General features: G+C 44.4%; 4 protein-coding genes and 1 non-coding gene across 5 annotated transcripts; all 5 read right to left on the bottom strand.

The window, feature by feature from the left end:
- Positions 1 to 324: 324 nt before the first annotated feature.
- Positions 325 to 2,496, bottom strand: rpl23a (ribosomal protein L23a). Its single transcript, XM_047608051.1, has 5 exons — positions 2,374 to 2,496; positions 1,322 to 1,502; positions 910 to 1,086; positions 599 to 668; positions 325 to 390 (listed from the first exon to the last, which is right to left on the bottom strand). The coding sequence occupies exons 1-5, from the start codon at positions 2,441 to 2,443 to the stop codon at positions 376 to 378; spliced, it is 513 nt and encodes a 170-aa protein (XP_047464007.1). The 5' UTR covers positions 2,444 to 2,496; the 3' UTR covers positions 325 to 375.
- On the bottom strand, positions 1,200 to 1,271 carry LOC125021869. The gene has a single exon (XR_007114386.1). It is a non-coding gene; the product is annotated as a small nucleolar RNA Z17 (small nucleolar RNA).
- A 613-nt stretch (positions 2,497 to 3,109) lies between the features above and the next one.
- Positions 3,110 to 8,264, bottom strand: ddx52 (DEAD (Asp-Glu-Ala-Asp) box polypeptide 52). Its single transcript, XM_047608031.1, has 15 exons — positions 8,106 to 8,264; positions 7,617 to 7,881; positions 7,319 to 7,458; positions 7,039 to 7,224; positions 6,810 to 6,953; positions 6,349 to 6,460; positions 6,190 to 6,262; positions 5,864 to 6,067; positions 5,682 to 5,772; positions 5,475 to 5,597; positions 5,237 to 5,387; positions 4,901 to 4,976; positions 4,488 to 4,559; positions 4,063 to 4,359; positions 3,110 to 3,262 (listed from the first exon to the last, which is right to left on the bottom strand). The coding sequence occupies exons 1-15, from the start codon at positions 8,247 to 8,249 to the stop codon at positions 3,226 to 3,228; spliced, it is 2,115 nt and encodes a 704-aa protein (XP_047463987.1). The 5' UTR covers positions 8,250 to 8,264; the 3' UTR covers positions 3,110 to 3,225.
- A 58-nt stretch (positions 8,265 to 8,322) lies between these two features.
- heatr6 (HEAT repeat containing 6) lies at positions 8,323 to 15,726 on the bottom strand. Its single transcript, XM_047608030.1, has 20 exons — positions 15,423 to 15,726; positions 14,689 to 14,796; positions 14,411 to 14,551; positions 14,219 to 14,334; positions 13,922 to 14,036; positions 13,729 to 13,830; positions 13,480 to 13,644; positions 13,150 to 13,397; positions 12,853 to 13,027; positions 12,566 to 12,772; positions 12,253 to 12,352; positions 11,785 to 12,176; positions 11,579 to 11,701; positions 11,390 to 11,476; positions 10,655 to 10,789; positions 10,444 to 10,566; positions 10,231 to 10,355; positions 10,017 to 10,113; positions 9,695 to 9,899; positions 8,323 to 9,536 (listed from the first exon to the last, which is right to left on the bottom strand). Exons 1-20 carry the CDS (start codon positions 15,606 to 15,608, stop codon positions 8,974 to 8,976), a joined length of 3,513 nt encoding a protein of 1,170 aa, XP_047463986.1. The 5' UTR covers positions 15,609 to 15,726; the 3' UTR covers positions 8,323 to 8,973.
- Positions 15,727 to 16,559: 833 nt separating this feature from the next.
- dynll2b (dynein, light chain, LC8-type 2b) lies at positions 16,560 to 18,372 on the bottom strand. The gene is made up of 3 exons (XM_047608033.1): positions 18,216 to 18,372; positions 17,445 to 17,590; positions 16,560 to 17,354 (listed from the first exon to the last, which is right to left on the bottom strand). Exons 2-3 carry the CDS (start codon positions 17,574 to 17,576, stop codon positions 17,217 to 17,219), a joined length of 270 nt encoding a protein of 89 aa, XP_047463989.1. The 5' UTR covers positions 17,577 to 17,590; positions 18,216 to 18,372; the 3' UTR covers positions 16,560 to 17,216.
- Between the last annotated feature and the right edge of the window lie 321 nt (positions 18,373 to 18,693).

Below are 18,693 nucleotides of genomic sequence, written 5' to 3'. Positions count from 1 at the left end.
CAAAATAAAAATCACACGTGGAAACTGTTCTCTTTGGATTTAGTTTTAAGGTCCTAAAAGTGCTTCAACTGACTAAAAGGAATAATTCTCACATATCAGGGTTTGAGATACTTCTGAATTATGACTTCATTAGTGATGTAAATATTGCAAAACCTGAGTACATTTTACTTGAATGAAGCAGTTCCAAGGATTTCTAGGTCTTTATGTTGAACCCCATGAAATTACAGGTGCACGACATTAAATGTTTAGTAACAATTCAGGTAGTGTTCAGGTGTGAAAACCGTCATTTACAACATTCATCACAAACGCACAGAGACACAGAACTAATTTGTTTATACAAATATTTATTCTTCCACAAGCGTCTTCAGCCACAGTTTAGATGATGCCAATCTGTAAAAAATAAACGGATGTGAATTATTTAACGTTCATCAACAGGGAAACAGTTCAGTTGCTGCAACTATTTGGCATCAGTGGTTCCTTTGAATGCATCACAGACATTCAGATCAAATAAAAGTTTACATCACATGCACGGGATTGAAAAATATGACCATCATTATAATCTGAACTACATCTTTTCCTTTGCCGATGAAAAGCTCACCTTGTTTGCAACATCCAACGCGTCATAGTCTGGTGCCAGACGAACATACGCCTTCTTCTCACCATCAGGCCTGAAGGTGGATCAGGACAAAAGAGATAATGAAGCCTTTTCAGAAGCTAAAACCTCATTTTGAGCCATAATTGTAACATCAGTTCATAACTCCACGTGTCAGGTTTAATTTTGAGTACTGGGAACATAGACTCTAGACTAACACAGTGATTGGTGTGATTATTACTGAACCTCTTTCATTCAGTAAGAGTGTATAAAATAGTCCTTATCCCAGAAATGCAGCCTCTCTCAGACGATCTTACCTGATGAGTGTGTTGACTTTGGCGACGTCGATATCATACAGCTTCTTGACAGCGTGTTTGATCTGGTGCTTGTTTGCCTTGACGTCCACGATGAATACAAGTGTGTTGTTGTCTTCAATCTTCTTCATAGCAGACTCTGTTGTCAAGGGGAACTTGATGATGGCGTAGTGATCCAGCCTGTAGAAAAAAAAAAAAAAAAATGTTCAAACATTATAGGTGATGAGTCCTCACTTTTAGTTAACACAAAAATATTGTGTAATCTGTAACACAAACATGTATAAACTGTCTCAGGTGCATCAGTAATATATAAAACTGGAATCAGGCTTTTTCATACTTTGATCGCTTTTACCATCATGTGCACCAGGTTTAATTCCAGTAAATTTGTTCCCGGCATGCCGGCGTTATAACTTACTTGTTCCTACGAGGTGCACTCTTGCGAGGATACTTGGGCTGCCTGCGGAGACGCAGGGTTTTAGGGCGACGGAAGGTGGAAGAAGTCCTGATTTTCTTCTTCCTCTGGCTGTGTACGCCTTTGAGCACAGCCTTCTTAGCCTTCAGAGCCTTTGACTTGGCCTCAGTCTTGGCAGGGACAGCTATGACAGAAAGCAAAGATACATTTAGCATGATACAGCAAAGGGTTATATAAAAGATTGTATTGAGCATTAAGGATGTCGTCTACAAAGTGTTATAGCTTCACAATACATACACATTAATACAAATACACTGATTTCTGCATGAGGTAAACATTTGTCTGCATTCAAAACTGCCTTTTAACTCTGTAAATGGCACCTGATGTCTATAAATGTACCACTTCCTTCATATATATTTGTTAGAGGCCCAAAGATGGAGTTAACTAAAATGAATGCTCAACTCGTTAGTGTACATACAGAAATATCGGCCCCTCATCAACACTAATGAACTGAAACTGCCAAATAAACACAAAAGCAACATTCACTCTTGAGACAATTCAAAACATCTTTAATTAGTTTAAAACAGAGACCGAGGTTTTACTAACTAACAGTTTGCAAAAACTAAACCAATGGGGCTTTCACGTGTAGCTAACGCAACGCCATAGTTGCTAAAGAGTAACGTTAGCGCCACATGCTAACACCCACAAACAGCTTCTACACAACAACTACAGCAGCCAGACAACTAATATCAGCGTTAACATGTTTTTCGCCATCTATAGCAGAAGGTATACAGAGATATTAGAGTAGACTCGTGGCTGTAAAGACACCGGACTAGTTAGCACCATCACTGCTAACACGCCAGCATGACGTTACGGCATACATGCCGGGCACGCGAGCGTTATCCTGATTATTTAGACTATTCACGGCAATACCCTGGAGTAATTTAACCAACTGTTAGTTAAGCCTTTCATATCGGACATATACGTTCACTATTTAACGCGCTATGTGTGTAAAATATCTAGTTTATTCGTGCTATATGATGAGGTTGACAAACCTTCCTTCTTCACCTTCGGTGCCATGTTGAGAAAGGAAGGCTGGATGGGGTTTCCTGAAGTATAATGCATGGGCGAGATCTCATACCATATGTATCGCGATAGTTACGGAAGCTCGATCTCGTCGTGTAACCTGCGTGTAACAGATGAGTTTCTAATCGCACCTCTTTAAATTACCAAATAAACAATCATGTTCTCTTGTGTCTCAACTAGAGTAGTACTATTTTTCTTCGAAATCGTTGTTTTAATTGTAACTACATGGTTGTTTTTAGATTCCTTTTGCAGGCAGAATATAACAAAATGGACGTTTCTGAATATATTAGTATATTTCCAACCAAGAATGAAAATGAGAGAATGAATCGTAATAATTTGTAAGTTAAGAGGCGGTATGTGCAATATACATTTGTTTGTTTTTTTGACGCAAGAAAAATTCCAACACCTGCAGTCCTGCTGTCAGTTTGCTTCAGTCACTTCAGACTGACAGAAAAGGATAAAATAAATCTTAGGAAAAAAAAATAGTTCTAAAAACCAAAAAAAAAAAAAAAAAAGTATTAGACTTGTATAGAAGGAAAAAGTATTTTTTTCTTATTTTGTATTCTTCTATACAAGTTGATTTTGTCTGTAAATCAGAGTCTGGATATTACATATTGTTTCCCCATAACATCCTTCACATTTATTAAAGAATGTAAACATGTGTTTTGCCAGGTTAGTGAAGAACAGAAACCCAAACACAAAAACTATGCACAAAACTTTTTATTTTAAACTCTTGTAACATAAAGCACAAACACGATTAAACTGCAAGATGTAAAAAAAGAGAAACCGCATCCCTCTTCATATCGGTCAGTCAGTCATCTCTAGTCCCCGTTAGACTTGGTTTTCGTCCCCTTTTTCCTGGTGAAGAGAAAGAAAGTTATTCCCAGTTATTTCTGACCAGTATCACAGCTCACATGTTTTTATCCCTAAAATCTATTCATTTCAAATACAGTTTATTTGAGTCTAATTCCAAACACAAATGATCAAAAAGTTGTTTCTATTTGAATTCAGTATGTTGGTGGAAATTCGCAGTCCTTCAGGTCATGGTCCTAAATATATTTATATCTCCAAAAGACTAACCAAAACAAAGGCAACTGGATGTGTTTGCATTTTCTTAAAAGACATTTCAGGACTCATTGACTGTAAGTAGCTTCTTCAGAGCGGTGGACGGTGCAAACACATACAAAGTCAAACACACGACTATGGAAGTTTGTTTTGTGGATACTCGACTGCAGTTTGTCAGTATTCAAAAAGGGTTTGCTGACGTATATTTTTGTTATTATAAAAGAATCTTTTAATTATTCTGAGGGTGAGAAGTTTGAAAACTGGTGTACTCAGTTTGGACCACTGTCTACCTCTGTTTATTTTTTTGCTTGTATTTTTACAGTGCTCCAAACTGAGGCACAAAAAAAATAAAAAAAGTGGTTGATGAATTGGTAGTTAATGCCTCTTTTCAGCATGGCCTTTTTGAAATGGCGCAAAGTGACAGATAAAATTAGCTCTTGTGACACAAAAGTAATCTAGTTAGTGATGTTCATGGTTCTGGTTTAGAGACTGTCGACTGCATAATCCTACATGAATAAATGAGAGTTGTAGGAAATCAAATGTAGAGGAACGCCTTGTCAATACGTAGCCACCTTCTCTCCGACCTTCCTTACTTTTTTAACTTGGCTCCTGAAGGAGCTGATCTTATTTTCAGAGTCGCCTTCTTGTGTTTCTCTGCCCCCCCTTCTTTTTTTGTTGCATTTTTTGTCTTCAGTCCTTTCGTCCTCTCTTGCCGTCCCGGCTGCTGCTGCTGTGTCGTCTGAGGTGGCTTTTCTCCTTTCTGCTCTTCGCTCGACGCCTGCTTCTGTCCTTTCTTCTGCACTTTGCCCTTTTTCTTCATTAAGAAGCGAGGAGTTGTGCAAATATTGCTTCTCTTTGGAGGTTTCTTCTCGAGTCTCCGCTTCACTTTGCTGAACAAAAAGGCGATATGTCAGACACATTACTAAAATTTAAATGATTTAGTAAAAAATAAAAGAGGGGAAAACGTATTTAGGCGTGTTGTCAGGTGCGGTGAAACTTCATTATCGATCTCTGTTACCTGTGAACCTTCTTGAAGCCGATCATGTAGTCGGGTACAGGACAGCCCGCTTGTTTTATGACATTAGCGATGCTGTTAGAGAGATACACAGAGACGCATATTCAGAGATGTCCTTCAGACAACTTTATATTTTTTCAGATCCGCCTGAAACAAGCACTTACTTCACTTCAAGGCTGACAAAGTCAAAATGTGGATTAAGAAAAAAAAACTACGTAATTTTGAAAACAGTTTGGAAAGGGGTCCAAACTTCAGCCAGTCAGATTGATTATCCACATGATGTTGTAGGACAATGACAAATAGGAAACACAACAACAAAATCCGCACATCTGCCTCCCAAAAGAAGACTTATTCCGCACCTGTATACTGGAGTAACTGTTCATCTGCAAAAGAAAGCAATTTTACTCCTTTCGTACCTGCGCAGCAGTGGTTTGTCGTTCTCTGTGAAGAAGGTGATGGCTTTCCCCTGATGTCCAGCTCGACCAGTACGACCTGAGGAAGCAAGAAAAAGACAGATGAAGGAACAGATGGGAAGAGATCCACGAAAGGGGACAATACAGGATTGGGCCTAGAACTAGAGATGTGTATTACTGATTATTTAAATTGTTGTCACCATTTAGAATATAGAGTCTGAAGTGAAAGCTCAAAGTCTGGAAAATATTTTTGGAGATGTGCTAAGCTATTTTGTCGTTTTGTCTTTTTAAATAATAAATAATGATAATCTGATTTCTTTCTTGTCCACTGAAACCAACCGATTCGGTGGATGTACTCCACAGCGCTGGTGGGGAAGTCGTAGTTCAGCACGAGGTTCACTCCTTTGAAGTCGATTCCTCTGGCGAGCAGAGCCGTGCAGATCAACACCCAGATCTTACCGGAGCGGAAGCTGTTCACCACGTTGTCCCTCTATAACAGAAGAGGAGAAGAAATATGAAACACTATGCAGACAGAGACTAGTCACTCTGTGTGTGTGTGTGTGTGTGTGTGTCGTACCTGCTGCTGAGTGCGGTCGGCGTGGATCACGTCTACGTTGATGCCTTCGTACACCAGCTCGTGGAAAAGCTCCCGTGCTCTGTCTATAGACTGAACGAACACCAGCATGGGAGGCAGGAAGCCCTGAGGAGGACGTCACTTCATTTAATACGAGGTGGTGAAGAAATCGAACTGGTTTAAAATGAACTGATTGACTTTCGTGCGTACTTTTTTGATGATGTCCCTCATGGCCACGAGTTTGCCGTTCTCCGTCCCGACAAACAGTAGCTGCTGCTCTACCGTCTCCACTGCTGTGTTTCTGAGATAATGCATTATGTTTTAATGTGGGGAAATAAAAAAAAACAAAACAAAACACACTTGAATATGAAGTTATGCAGACGGAGCGTTACCTGTGTCCGATGTTGACGGAAACCAGGTTGTCGAGGTTCAGGCGGCACCACTGCTCCACGTCAGGAGTACAGGTGGCGCTGAAGAAAGCCCTGCGAACCTTTGCACTGGAGCAGGCCAGGAAAATGGTGGCCAGCTGCTCCCTGAAGCCCGTCTTACCGTCTTCAAACAGCTTATCTGACTCATCGACAACCAGCCACTCCACACTGAACAGTAAGACACAAAAGTCAGGTCACCTTTTTTTATTTTTTTCCTTCACAGTGCAGTTAATGGTGGAGATGAAAACAGAGAAATTTACAAATAAACAGAGAGAAAGGTTGAATGTTACCTGCTGAGGTCTATAGCCGGAGGGTCTTGATTGAGAAGGTAGATGAGTCTGTTTGGAGTACTGACGAGGACGTCTGCACACAGAAAGAAACACAGGGTTCGAGCGAAGAGAAAAAGGAAATACGATTTCATTCTGCGACAACATGTTTCCACTTCTTACCATATTTTTTGTTAGATTTTGGTCCATATTTCTTTGCCGCCAGGGAAGCTTTGTCAATGATGTGAACTCTGAATCCGACTCCTTCTGACAGGCGGAGCAGCTCTCTGTAGGTCTGAAACACAAAGGGCAACTTAACGTACTAAAATCTCATGGTTCAGGACTTCTTCGTTCATGTAAGCACCAGGAAACAGACATCCTAGACTTTAGATAACTAGCTAAACAGGTCAACACCTTGTGCTGCTCCTTATGGTTTTTGTGTTGCTTCTAAAGCATTTGTGTGTGTGTCTGGTCTGGTCTAGGTGGGTGGTTCATGTTACATCCACACTAATACCAGGTCCAAACGTTTCCCAGCAGAACACTGAATTGTCACGAGACGGCGAATGGTCTTCACTTCCCCTCCCAGTGGTTTTAATGTTATGGCTGACAGCAAATACCAGTGTGTATGTGTGAGAGCTGTGTACCTGGCTGGCCAACTCTCTGGTCGGGGAGATGATCACGGCCCTGAAGCCCAGATTGGCCGGCTTCTGCAAGTGTGCGAGGAGCGGCAGGCAGAAAGCCAGAGTCTTTCCAGACCCGGTGGGAGCGCAGGCCAGCAGCTCCCGACTCTGATCGAGGAAGCAGAAACAGTCACAAACCGCGACCTCCTGTTCACCGTTTACTAAGCACTGAACATACGCGTCGCGTACTCACATGCATCATGAGCGGGATGGCCTGCATCTGAATCGGCGTCGGGGAGTCCAGCCCTGCTTCCTTGAGGTTCTGAAGGACGCGCGGGTTGAGGCGATACTCGGACTGCAGCTCCTCGAACGTGCACACGGGGTCGGGCACGTCGCTGCCGTGCACGTTTATACGGTGCTTAGAGCGGATGCGGTTCACCTGGATTAAGAAAAAAGAAAATAAGTCTGTAAAAAGAACAGGTGAAACCCCTTTACACGTGTCTCTGCGCTGTGGGTTGTGTCTCTGTAAGGACCTTTTCCTGATGAAGATGCTTCAGCCTCTTCAGCGTGGATTTCTCTTTCCCGCCACCGGGAAGCTCTTGTATCTTTCTGTTCAGTGAGGACATCCAGGTGATGCCAAGTCCCTGTGTTTCTTTCAGCGACGCGTCGCCAGCTTCAGTCAGACAGAAGACAACAGATGAGTAGTGAGACTCTGACATAGACAACTAGACATTAAACACACTCTTGAATGGCTAATGCATATTCATGGGAATGTTTATAGGTATAAAACACATCTCAGAACTATCAGAAAAAGTAAGACATGTCCTTTACCTTCCACTTCTATCTGGTTGCTTTTAGTCTTTTTCTTCTTCTTCTTCTTGGTCTTCACACCTCTGTCGTCGTCTTCTTCTTTGCGTTTCCTTTTACCTCCCTCCTCATCAGAATCCTCTCTTTCATATTCCTCTCCTCCATCCTCATCCTCCTCTTCCAGTCCTCCATGCGTCCTGCTCTGTGCTCCATTGGTGGATCCTGAGCCAAAGTAATCGATGGCAGAGAGAGGATCCAAAGACTCGTCTGCTCCTTGAGACCTAGAAACCTAAAAAGTAAGACAGCGGGATAGTGTTTGTGCGTGTAGTTAATGGTTCATGGTTTTGTTTGTTTTTTGACCAAACAAGCCGACCAACACGTTAGAAAACAATCACTGCAGCGCCCGTTCAGGCTCGTGGTTATCCCAAATGTATCAAACAGTGACTCGTGCTGTTTTTATGAATCTGGGTTGTTTGTTTTTTGTGTCCGCCCAGCTACATATATAAAGTTTACCTTAAACCGAGCGGCGTCTCCACCAAACCTCTTCAAGTCAAATTTAGCCCCAGCTCCGAGTTTCCGGAACAACTCAAACGCGTCCATCTCTACAGCAGCGTGGTCTGTCCGGATCCAGGCATCACTAATCAACATCCGCATCATCCACCTCTGATCTCTGCCGCCCCCTGCTGACGGCCACTGGTATCATTACAACTCATCTTCACTATTATTCATCCTCAGGGAAAAGTTCATGATAAAAATGGCTCCCAGATATTTATTACGAAATAAAGTCATTAAAAAAAACATAATGCTTTGTATCATTTTATATAATTGTGCATCAAATTCAAAATTACATAATGACACAGCATATGTATGTATGTATATATATATATACACATATACATATGCATACACACACACATACATATACACATATGTATATATATACACATATATATACATATATACATACATATATACACAAGCATTAGTGTGAAGTTTAACAAGCAAAACAGAAACAAAACACCATAACGCTCATAATTGTACAACAGTCTGAGTTTATGTTTTCGTAGAAAGTGTCGTGAAACATGTCATTGACAGTTTTACTTTGATGTATACATGTGATTTTAACAGATTTACCAATATTTTACTGACTGAACGTGGTAGTTGCACTGTTTTACTTGTTTAAGGCACTTTACAGGGGAAGTCCTGGTCAATCTGAATCATGATGTCCACGATAGGAGTCAATGAAATCTATGCATTTATTAATAAATAAAATGTGACCGTGTTCAGTTTAATCATGATCCCAAGCTATCAGCTGTTTTTTCTCCTCCATGATCAGAGATGAGCTCAGTTTTCTGAAGCACAATTTTGAAACCGGAGCTTTTCAGGTCTCTTCACAGGTCTTCAGCAAATCCTCCAGGACCTGAACCACCTCCTCTTTGACTCTCTCTTCCTCTCCCTCCCCTTCAGACTTTAACTCTTTCAGTCTGATCACAGTCTGCTGCAGACCTCCAACTCTCTGCTGGGGGTTGACGCTGTCTCCCCCCGTCTCTTTCTCTCCCTCCTCTCCTCCTCCTTCCTCCGCTCTGAGATACTTCATCAAATGTTCTCTGATGCTCCTCCCCTCCTCTCCGCCCAGCGATGCCCCGAGGGCGGGCATGTCCTGCAACTGGCTGATGCTGAGCAGGTGCAGGAGAGCGTGCGAGAGCGTGTGCCGCAGGCTGGCGCTGTAGCGGTACTCCAAGAAGTCGTTCGTGTCTTCGCTGTTCTCCAGCGCCGTGGCCAGTGAACGCCACACGCAGATGAACCGCTCTGTGTCCCCGTAGCAGTCGCGGCGGGCGGGAACCGCCAGGGCAGCGGCAGATTTGATCCGCACTTTAAAGTTCTTACAGGAGGTAACAACGTGGCAGAGTGCGGAGAAGGCATTTTGGGACCACGGGGCTGAATCTGACAGGAAGAAAGTCAACGGTTAAATACAGACACGTGAGCAGCATTTCAATTAAAACTGAAGTCCAGATCAGTCAGTGTTGGTGACACTTTGCATCAACAGAATTTATTCAAAATTCACCAAAATCCAGCTTCTTTTTAAGTCCACAAACACTTACCGAGAGGCAGGGCGGGGTTTCTGAAAGCATTTCCCAAAGCGTAACAGGCGTTCCACCTGACCTTCATCGTGGCCTCTGACTGGACGGTTTTAACCAGAGCGCAAACTGCGTCTTCCAGCGGCCGCTGGAACACGGATCGAGTCATCTGACTCTGACGCAGGAAATGAAGCAGATTTCCGAGAGCTCTGACTGCATTGCACTTCACCTGGGAGGGTTGAAGAGAGGAAGCGATTAGAAGTGGAGGATGCTTTCAATTCCTGCATGTTATACACTTCCATAGATAAATTCACTCGTGTCTAAACAGACGCTTTGTGACTCTCACCCTGTCTTTGTCGGCCGCTGCTCGGGTGGCCGCCTGCAACATCTTCAGCAGCAGCATGTCTGACAACTCTTTTTGGAAGTCCACACCTACGCTCTCCCTGAGCAAAGAGACAGGATTTCAGACTAATAACAGGCTCTGCTCCTTGTATGTGTGACTGTTTTGCATCAGTTTTTACTCTTTATACAGGTGACAACAGCCTATTCGAAAACCTTACATGTTAACAATGAGAGTGTCCGTGAGGTTTCCCAGGGACCAGGCCGCTTTGGCGCGGACATTTGTGGATCGATCATCGAGGGCAGCAAGGATTGTGTTCGCAGTATCTGCCACAAACATCACATCCTGGAAGAAAAAATGTATAATAAAATAAATAAATGAAGATTTTTGCTGAAGTCTCACTATGCTCCCAGCTGCTGGTCAATGTCCTCACCTCTCTCAAGCAGGGAAACAGTATGTAGATTCCCAAAGCCCTGACGGCTGCAGTTTTCACCAGATAGTTCTCAATGTAGGTCAGCCCCAGGAGCACAGTGATGCACATCAGCTGCGTCTTGTCCTAAAAAAAAACATTCACCTCAGTGGAGATTCACAACAGAGAGCACAGACAGATACTTGAAAGAGTCCAGATCAGAGCGGAAACTCACTGGCAGCTGAGCAAAGGCCTGCGGGAGGATGGAGGAGAGCGTGTCGCAGGCGCTCGCCTGCAGCGTGGGATGTTGCTCGTTCTGCAGCGCTCCGTTCAGAGGGCCGCTCAACACTTCTGACCAAAACTGCACCACCTACATGGTGCGCACATGCAGCAGGTATGAAATGAAAACACGCTAATATTAACTCCTGCAACTGAGAATCAGCGTTCACTAGTCTAGTCTGCAGCTGGTCTTAAATGCAGAACCTGCACCATTAATAAACAAAACTGCCTGTAACATCCTGGTGTGTGTTTTTAAAGCTCTGCAGGGAATGGCCCCAGTCCAGTATTCATTAGTCATCTGCTCGGTCTGTGCTCCAAGCAGCTTTCTAGTGTTATTCAACAAAACACTAATATGACACTTCATGATTCTGTGCACAAATATAAGACATGTGCCATTTATTCATCCCACATATGGGAAATTAACTTGTCACAGTAGCACAAACAAACAGTAAAAGACAGTATCAAATTTGAAAAAATGTACAAAATACAGTCAGTATATGCTGTGTGTGTGTGTGTTTGTGTGTACATGCTAGTGGGCCCTAGCATGTCTCAGTTATACTGAACTTTGAATCTTCACATTCCTTTCTAATTTGAATAACTAAAAGCTAAAGTTATGCTTGAACTGGCACATCTGTTTAAAGTGGATGTATTCTAATGCACCATACACCGTTTAGTTACAGTCTGTACTTACTTGGCTTAAGGGGACCCTTGAGCTCTGGGGAACAGTATTCTCTGCTCTGTACTGCTGGATTATTCCTGTACCAAACTCCTCGAGTAACTAAATAAAAGACAGTGAGACAGATGTTAGTCCTCTTCATAAACATTTGCTGAATGTTGATAATTTAGTTCAGTTGCAGAACGCTGCACTAGAGGGCGTCACCTTTGCTCCGTGCAGCTGTATGGACGGGTCCGTCTCTCCGAGGCACCGGGCGCTCACCTGCCCAATCTCACGCAGACACGCTTGCGTTAGAGAGAAGTAGCCGCGCACCAGGTGGGACAGGACCTGAAACACGCATTAAACACGCGTTAAAAAGCTCCGTTTGCGGCTTATTTCTGACGTTCCCCATCTAGCCAGTTATCTCTGACCTGCAGAGCTTCTAGTCGAACAGGAGGAGGCTCTAAAGCGCCGCCTCCTCCCGCTCCTTCGCCGTCCGACTGGTCCTCTCTGGGCTGAGTGATCAGCGACACGCACAGCTGCAGCAGCCACAGCGGGGAGCCGTCCTCCTCCGCCGGAGTGTGAGGGCCGCGGGGGGAGTGCGCGCAGGAGCCCCGCTTGGAGGGAGTGAGCGGTGCGCGGGAGGGCGACGACACCCCGTCCCTCTGTCTCCAACTGAGAGCGGAGTCCTGCGGCGTGAACGAACCGGAGCCGGTGCTGCCGTTCTCCGGCTGTCGGAGCAGGAGCTGCACCTCAGGGAGAGGGGCCTGAGTTGTCACTAGCGCCCCGTAAAACGTCAGGACGGACACGCGCACGTTCACATCTGAACACGGAGAGGGGTTGTGTTAACAGAAGAATACTTTACGCACCTCAGTTTGGTGCAGCGGCAATGCACAAACCTCTGTGGCGCACGTAGGGACGCATCTGCTTCCAGAGCATGCTGAGGAGGCCAGGTCTGAGGCGGTGATAGGGAGCATTGGCCACCAGGAAGGCCAGACACTGAAAGAGCAGAAAATTTAGAACCACTAGTTTGTTTCATGTTCATTATTTCAAATTTCATCTATCAGGGCAACTGTTCAGAGTGAAATCTGCATAAGATGTAGGACCAGGTTGCTTAGACTTTGACTCGCTGTGCTTTTATTTCCACAAATGCAACAGGTAATTCAACGTTCACCTCGGTTGCCTCGCCACAAAGAAGGAAAGTCGTCATACCTTTATGACCTGCGTAAGCGTCTGAGGGGACGTCTCGGCCAGAAGAGCCAGATTGAGGGCGCGGTGCAGCTCCCTGACGGCCGTCGCCAGCGTGAAAGAGAAAGGGGTGTAAGATGTCCGAGGAGACGCCGTGTCTTCAGCCACAGCCAGGAACTGACGGGAGCCGTCCAGGATGGACGACAGCACCTGAAGAGCGCACAAGCGCACCTGGAGGGAGAGGGACGGTGGTAAGGATTCAGTCAATGCGGTTGAGGAAGACTGGTAAAATGACTGAGGCTGTGGCGTACCTTTGGAGAGGGGTCTTTCAGTATAATTGTTAGGAGAGTAAGAGACGGTGGTCCCCCGGTGGGAGAGTCGGGGATGAAGGAGGACCAGTACCCGTAGAGAGTCCGTTTCTCCACAGCTTTCACCACCGCTAGCAGACAGTGCAGCGCTCCCTGACGCACACGACCGTGGTTAACTCTGAAAGAGGAAAAAAAACACAGCAGGTTTAGAAACATGGAAATCTTTAAAAGGACATGCATGACTAAAAAAGCTGCTACTGCTAACTTGTTGGACCAGTGTGAGCAGTGTGTTTTCTGTACCTTAATTTGCTCTGTGCGCTGCCCTCTGGATCAGAAAACTCTGAGTCAGAGCTGGTTCGCTTCCAGGACGGGTACAGTAACAATGCAGAGGGTTTGGGTGAGGCCTCTGCCTCACCTCTGCCTCCTTCTCTTTCTACTCCTTTCTGGAGTAGAGGCACCGTCCCTCTGCCTTCCTCCTCCCCATCATCGCCTTTGCTCTCCTCCGTTTTTGTCTTCTTCCCCTTTCCTTTGGATTTCCTCTTTTTATTCTACAAATACATTAACAACAACAAAATCAATCTTCCATCACCGAATTCAATAGCACCATCAAAACATTACACTTCCTCCTACCCCTGAAGCTTTTCCTGGGACGGTGGCATCCTTTGGTGGTTCAGGAGATTTCAGTGATTCAGCAGGTTTTGGCGCAGAGAGACCTTCGTACTGCGGGAGAGGCGCTGGGTAAAGCACGGCCGGCCACTCGACGCTCACACCTGGAGCTCCTTGGAACATCAACCTCTGCAGAATGCAAAACTCGAAATTAACGACAGAACCAAAATACAAGAGGCAAGAGAACAGAGTGCAGGTGCGGTGACTTCACACCTTAAGAGCGGCGAGTGCAGACCCGAGCTCCTCCCCTCCGCCAAATTTCCACTTTCCACCCGAGAGACAACACTGAAGCCCCTTCAGAGCTGCTTGGATCACCTGCACAGAGGACGCAAAGACATAATTAACTGCGATCAAATGCATTTTTTTCTCAATTAAATGTTTTGCACAATATACAAGTCATCAGTACCATGCAGTAGAAGAGTTCGTCGGTGTTGGGGGGTTTGGGCGAGTGCAGCGTTTTCAGGAAAACTGTGAAACATATGCTTCTGTACTGATCATCCAAAGGCGGCTGACCAGGAATCCTGGACAGAAACAAGCCAGCAGAGAAAAAAATTACAACCATGGGTACAAGATTGAATAGGAAGGAACGCGTAGCTTAAAAATGCAACTGAATGGCCGAGTTTGTGACCTAGAATGCAAATAAATATTCAACGTTTACAGACAATTTCTTCAGCATACAGAGCAGAGAGACACTGCATCCTACCTGAGACAGATGTTGGCCATACAGGTAAGAGCAACACGCCGCAACTCCATGTTGGGCTGAGATGGAGAACTATACTCCAGGAGGACTCCACCTTCACCCAGTAAGTCTCCGAGGTGCTATGAATGAGAAATATAAATATAAATATTCATTCACAATACAACGTTTCACACCGTGCTTCGTATAAAAATGTACCTGATGGCATTGAGGTCCATTGCCATACACTACTGTGGAGAGAGCCAGGAGGACATCTGAATGTGTCCAGGTGCTGCACACTTTCAACGCACTAGAGGTGTAGTTCATCAATACATCCAGGGTCCGTTCATCCATTATCACCTTGAAGAACCCCAATGAGAACAAAAGAAAATGATGCGTTGAACAATGTGACTCCGACTGAGGTACACTACACTCCGATGGATGTGCATATGTAAATACATGGGTAAGTACTGGTGTTAAAAAATACTTGTCGTTACCTTCAGTTGATTGAGTAGATGATGAGCTAGTTGGCACAGTTTGATCACTAAATGTTCTTGACTCAGTGGCACAAGACAGCTGGCATGTTTCAGCAGAGCACACACATCCTGGACAAGAAAACAAAAGATAAAAATGTTGGTTTAGATTACTGGGAAGACTCTTGATGCTAATGCAAAGGAGCTAATATAAGATAAGATAAGATAAGTCTTTATTTATCCCACAGAAGGTGGATTTTCAGTGTTGTAGCACTGACCAGTTTAAAGGACAAGACATGCAAGATTTGTAAATTAAAAGTGTAATGTGTTGTAATGTGGGTAAGAAGTGGTTGTTAGGGTGTTCTACATTGTTGCTAGGGCAATACTAACTGGGTTGCTCTGCAACTATGTTGCTCTGCGTGGTTGTCAGGGTACTGGGTGGATGCTTGGTGGTGGTTAAGTTGAGAGGGGATGGCTGCCATGGTGATTTTTAGTTGGTTGCTAGGTTGTAAGGGGATGGTTGCTATGGTGATTTTTAGTCGGTTGCTAGGGCATTGGATGCTAGGGGTTTCTAGGCTGTATGAAGTTGCTGCCATGGTGATTTTATTGCGTTGCTAGGGAACATGGTTGGTATGTGTTATTAGTGCCAACAAAAGCAGAGGCTGATGGGAATTTATGGGTTTATGGGTGTTGTAGTGCTTGTTCGTGAGGACTAAAGGCGAGGCGGCAGACTAAGGACCAAATCGAGCATGTGTTACCTCTGTCCGTATGTTGATGTTGGGGTCCAAGCTCCTGTTGTAGTTCTCGGAGAGGAGCTGGTCAAAGAGCAGGTTGAGCTCCTCTCTGAGTTGTCCGGAGTCGGCTCGCAGGGCTCGGAGCTTTGCGGCGCAGCGGGAAAACTGTTTCTCGGCGTCGGACGCGTCACTCCAACCATCTGCCGCCATCGGGGTGAACGGGGCGGCTTCGGCGGACAGAGTCCCGGAGACTCCACTGCGGCCAAGAGCCGGTGTGCTGACACTCGCGTTAGAGCCGCCATAGTTTTAACCCCGGAAGTGTTTCACCATCTCTGGTGGTTCTAGTGAAGCTTCACATCCTCGTGTCAGGCTCATTACTGCCCCCTACAGTGCACACTGGCAACAACCAAGAAACCACCTGGACAAGTTTGTTTTGTGGATTTATTTTTTTTTACTAACTACTGCACATGCGAATAAAGAACTAGCTTTATATTAGTATATTTGTTTTGTTGTTGCACAACCTTCTACCACTTTATTAAAACAAGTAAACATTGTGGCAACATTGTTTTTTTACCATCTTTAAAAAATAATGACAAAACTTTGGTTGTTTATAGAGGTATGATAAATTAACGTATGTACCATGTTTAAGGCTATAATTGAAAAATAACAAACAAGGGGACATCTTTCCAACAAAAAGCTTTCTTTTCCGTTATCAAATCTTGGACTGAGATAGCTGCACTCGCAAGAATTGTATTATTTCAACATTTCTTTGCTGTAACACAATTTTATATTCGGGTCATGTTTATTGGTAAAATAGTTCACCATAAAAGTTGTGTTTTTGCTACCTTGAATTAGGTCTAGAAAAAGCGTAAAGTACCTCCTCTAAAATGTAGGTCAGCCATCTACCTTGAATTTATATCACAGGGTTAATGCCATACTTGTCTCTCAGATTTTCCAAGGCTCTTCTTCCCTTAATTTTTTCCAAAATGCTCATTGAAATAAATTCAAACTCCAAAATGCCTTTTTTTTTTTTTAAACATCTTACTGCCTGCAGCTGCCTTTTTTGACTGACATTATTATTATGTCCTGTACACAACCCACACCAATACTATTAGCCAGTGATCATAAGTTTTAAAAAAAAAAAAAGACCCAAGCCGTACATACAGTGCACATTTCGAACCAATTTACTGTCTCAAAGTTGTTTTGTGCTTGACATGTTGAAAACAATACCAGACCGCACACTCAATTACATTCCAGAGATATACAGCAGCAACATCGTAAAATATTCACAACTCAAGTGTAAACAGGAATGTTCAAGCATGTACAAAACCCTAAATCTCTCAGCATGTAACATTCTTTATTAAGTGTCAAGCAACAGTCTCGGCTTTCCCATTCTTTTATCAGCTGACACTGGAAATTAAAGGCATTTCAACGAAAACTCTGTTGCTCTGATTTAATTCAATGAAATTAAGTTATTACACAACATATGAAATAATGTACAGGATCCGCATCGCCACACAGCAGAAATATCTGGAAATCAGGAGCCATGATAATAATACTAATAATAATAATAATAATAATAACTATTCTGACAGATGTGCAAATGTTGGCATGAGTAGTTCTACATTGGCGTTTTCTATGAATGGCACGTCACCAGTCCAGGCATGATCGACACACCACCCAAAGCTGGACGTGGCGTTGCAGGTGGCAGAAAGTAACAACCTAAGAAAGCAGTAAATCATGGAGAGGCGGTGGCACAGATGCATTTACAGCTGGACTAAAAGTAGTTTCGGGGAGGGGTGGGTGGGGGGGGGTGTCTCAGCCTGACTTGAACAGTAGAATGGCCACTTGACCCAGGTAGAAGTAGATGAAATGCTTCGTCTCGTGCGTCACGTAGCTGCCGAAGTTCCTCCCGACGATGCAGTGCCATGTGGGGTTGTACTTCTTGTCGAACTCCTGACAGAGGGACGATAAGTTGCGCATCATAAACCAGAGGGCCTTTTTTTTTTCTCTATTAAGTATTAACGTATTTCCGGACTAATTTACCTTTTTGACAAAGGCGGCGATGTCCTTCTCGATGTTGTACTTCTCCATGGCCTGCATGGCACAGTCCACAGCGTCCTGCTGCATTTCATCAGACATGTCTGCGTTCTTTATCACGGCCTTCTTGTCAGACATGATGGCTTCTCAGGCTGTAGGGGAGGAAAACAGCATTTACCTTTCTGTACTTTATTTACCACTTGCAGCATGTCAGCGTCACATCCGTGCGCTGACCCCACAGCTCGCTTGCAGAAACTGCCTTTGGCTATTTGCATTGTGAATTATTGATGGACGTGAAATGCATTTAGAGAGCCAAGTGGAGTCAGACACCTTATAAAACCACACTGCCAGGTGTTTAACGCATCTATGTTGGCATCAGTGCTCAAAAGAGGGCCACTAACATAACACATTTCACAAAAAAAAAAGGTGCACCTGTGCCCTGCAGACCGCAGACAGTCTGGTGGCTGTGGTTAGACGCTGATGTAGGAGCAGCTATCACTGCACACGTTTGACTCAACAATTCATACACGTCTGTGAGCGTCACGAGCTGCTGGAGTTGTCAAGTTTGCAAACAATGCCCAGAAAGTGGAGGCAGCATTCATGCAGCTGGGGGGAAGCATTAGCATGCAGGCAACACACACACACACACACACACCTCAGTATCCACTCCCACCTGCTCACTGTGAACAGGCTCCATTAGCAACAAACGCAGCAGTGCATTGTATTATATAAAATATATATATGTACACATGAAAAAAAAAAATAGCTCGCTCTTACCGTCTTCCAGCGAAGATTTAATATTAAGATGTGTGTATGAGCGCGATGCGGGGAAGCTGCACAGTTTTTACTTCATTTATGGAAGGAAGCGTGGCTCGTGCGCACCGCCCTCCCACTTCGCATCCACCCTGCGATTGGCTCCAGAGGAGCCTCCACCCTGCCCACGGCGTTTTCTACTTGCGGACAGTGCCCGCATCTTGTTTCCACCCAGAATGCACCGTTATCACCCGCACCCTCCCCTCCCCGGGATGGGGCGTGATCGACCCGGGTGATCGGGTTGATCGATGGTACTGATCTGCATAACCTGGGAGAGACCAGGAGGAGCATGAGGGGGATTAGATTGTGCGGCTCCGAGAGGAAATGTTAAAGGCGAATACGTACTGAATATTAAATATGTGTATTTATTTAATCAATCCGTTTAATCTAGTCCTTTACACAATCTTTATTGCAAAGGGGCGACATGCTGTATTGGACATGG

This window comes from Mugil cephalus, chromosome 15 (genome assembly GCF_022458985.1).
Source record: "Mugil cephalus isolate CIBA_MC_2020 chromosome 15, CIBA_Mcephalus_1.1, whole genome shotgun sequence".
Classification (NCBI taxonomy): Eukaryota; Metazoa; Chordata; class Actinopteri; order Mugiliformes; family Mugilidae; genus Mugil; species Mugil cephalus.
This window is presented reverse-complemented; position numbering and strand designations above follow the sequence as displayed.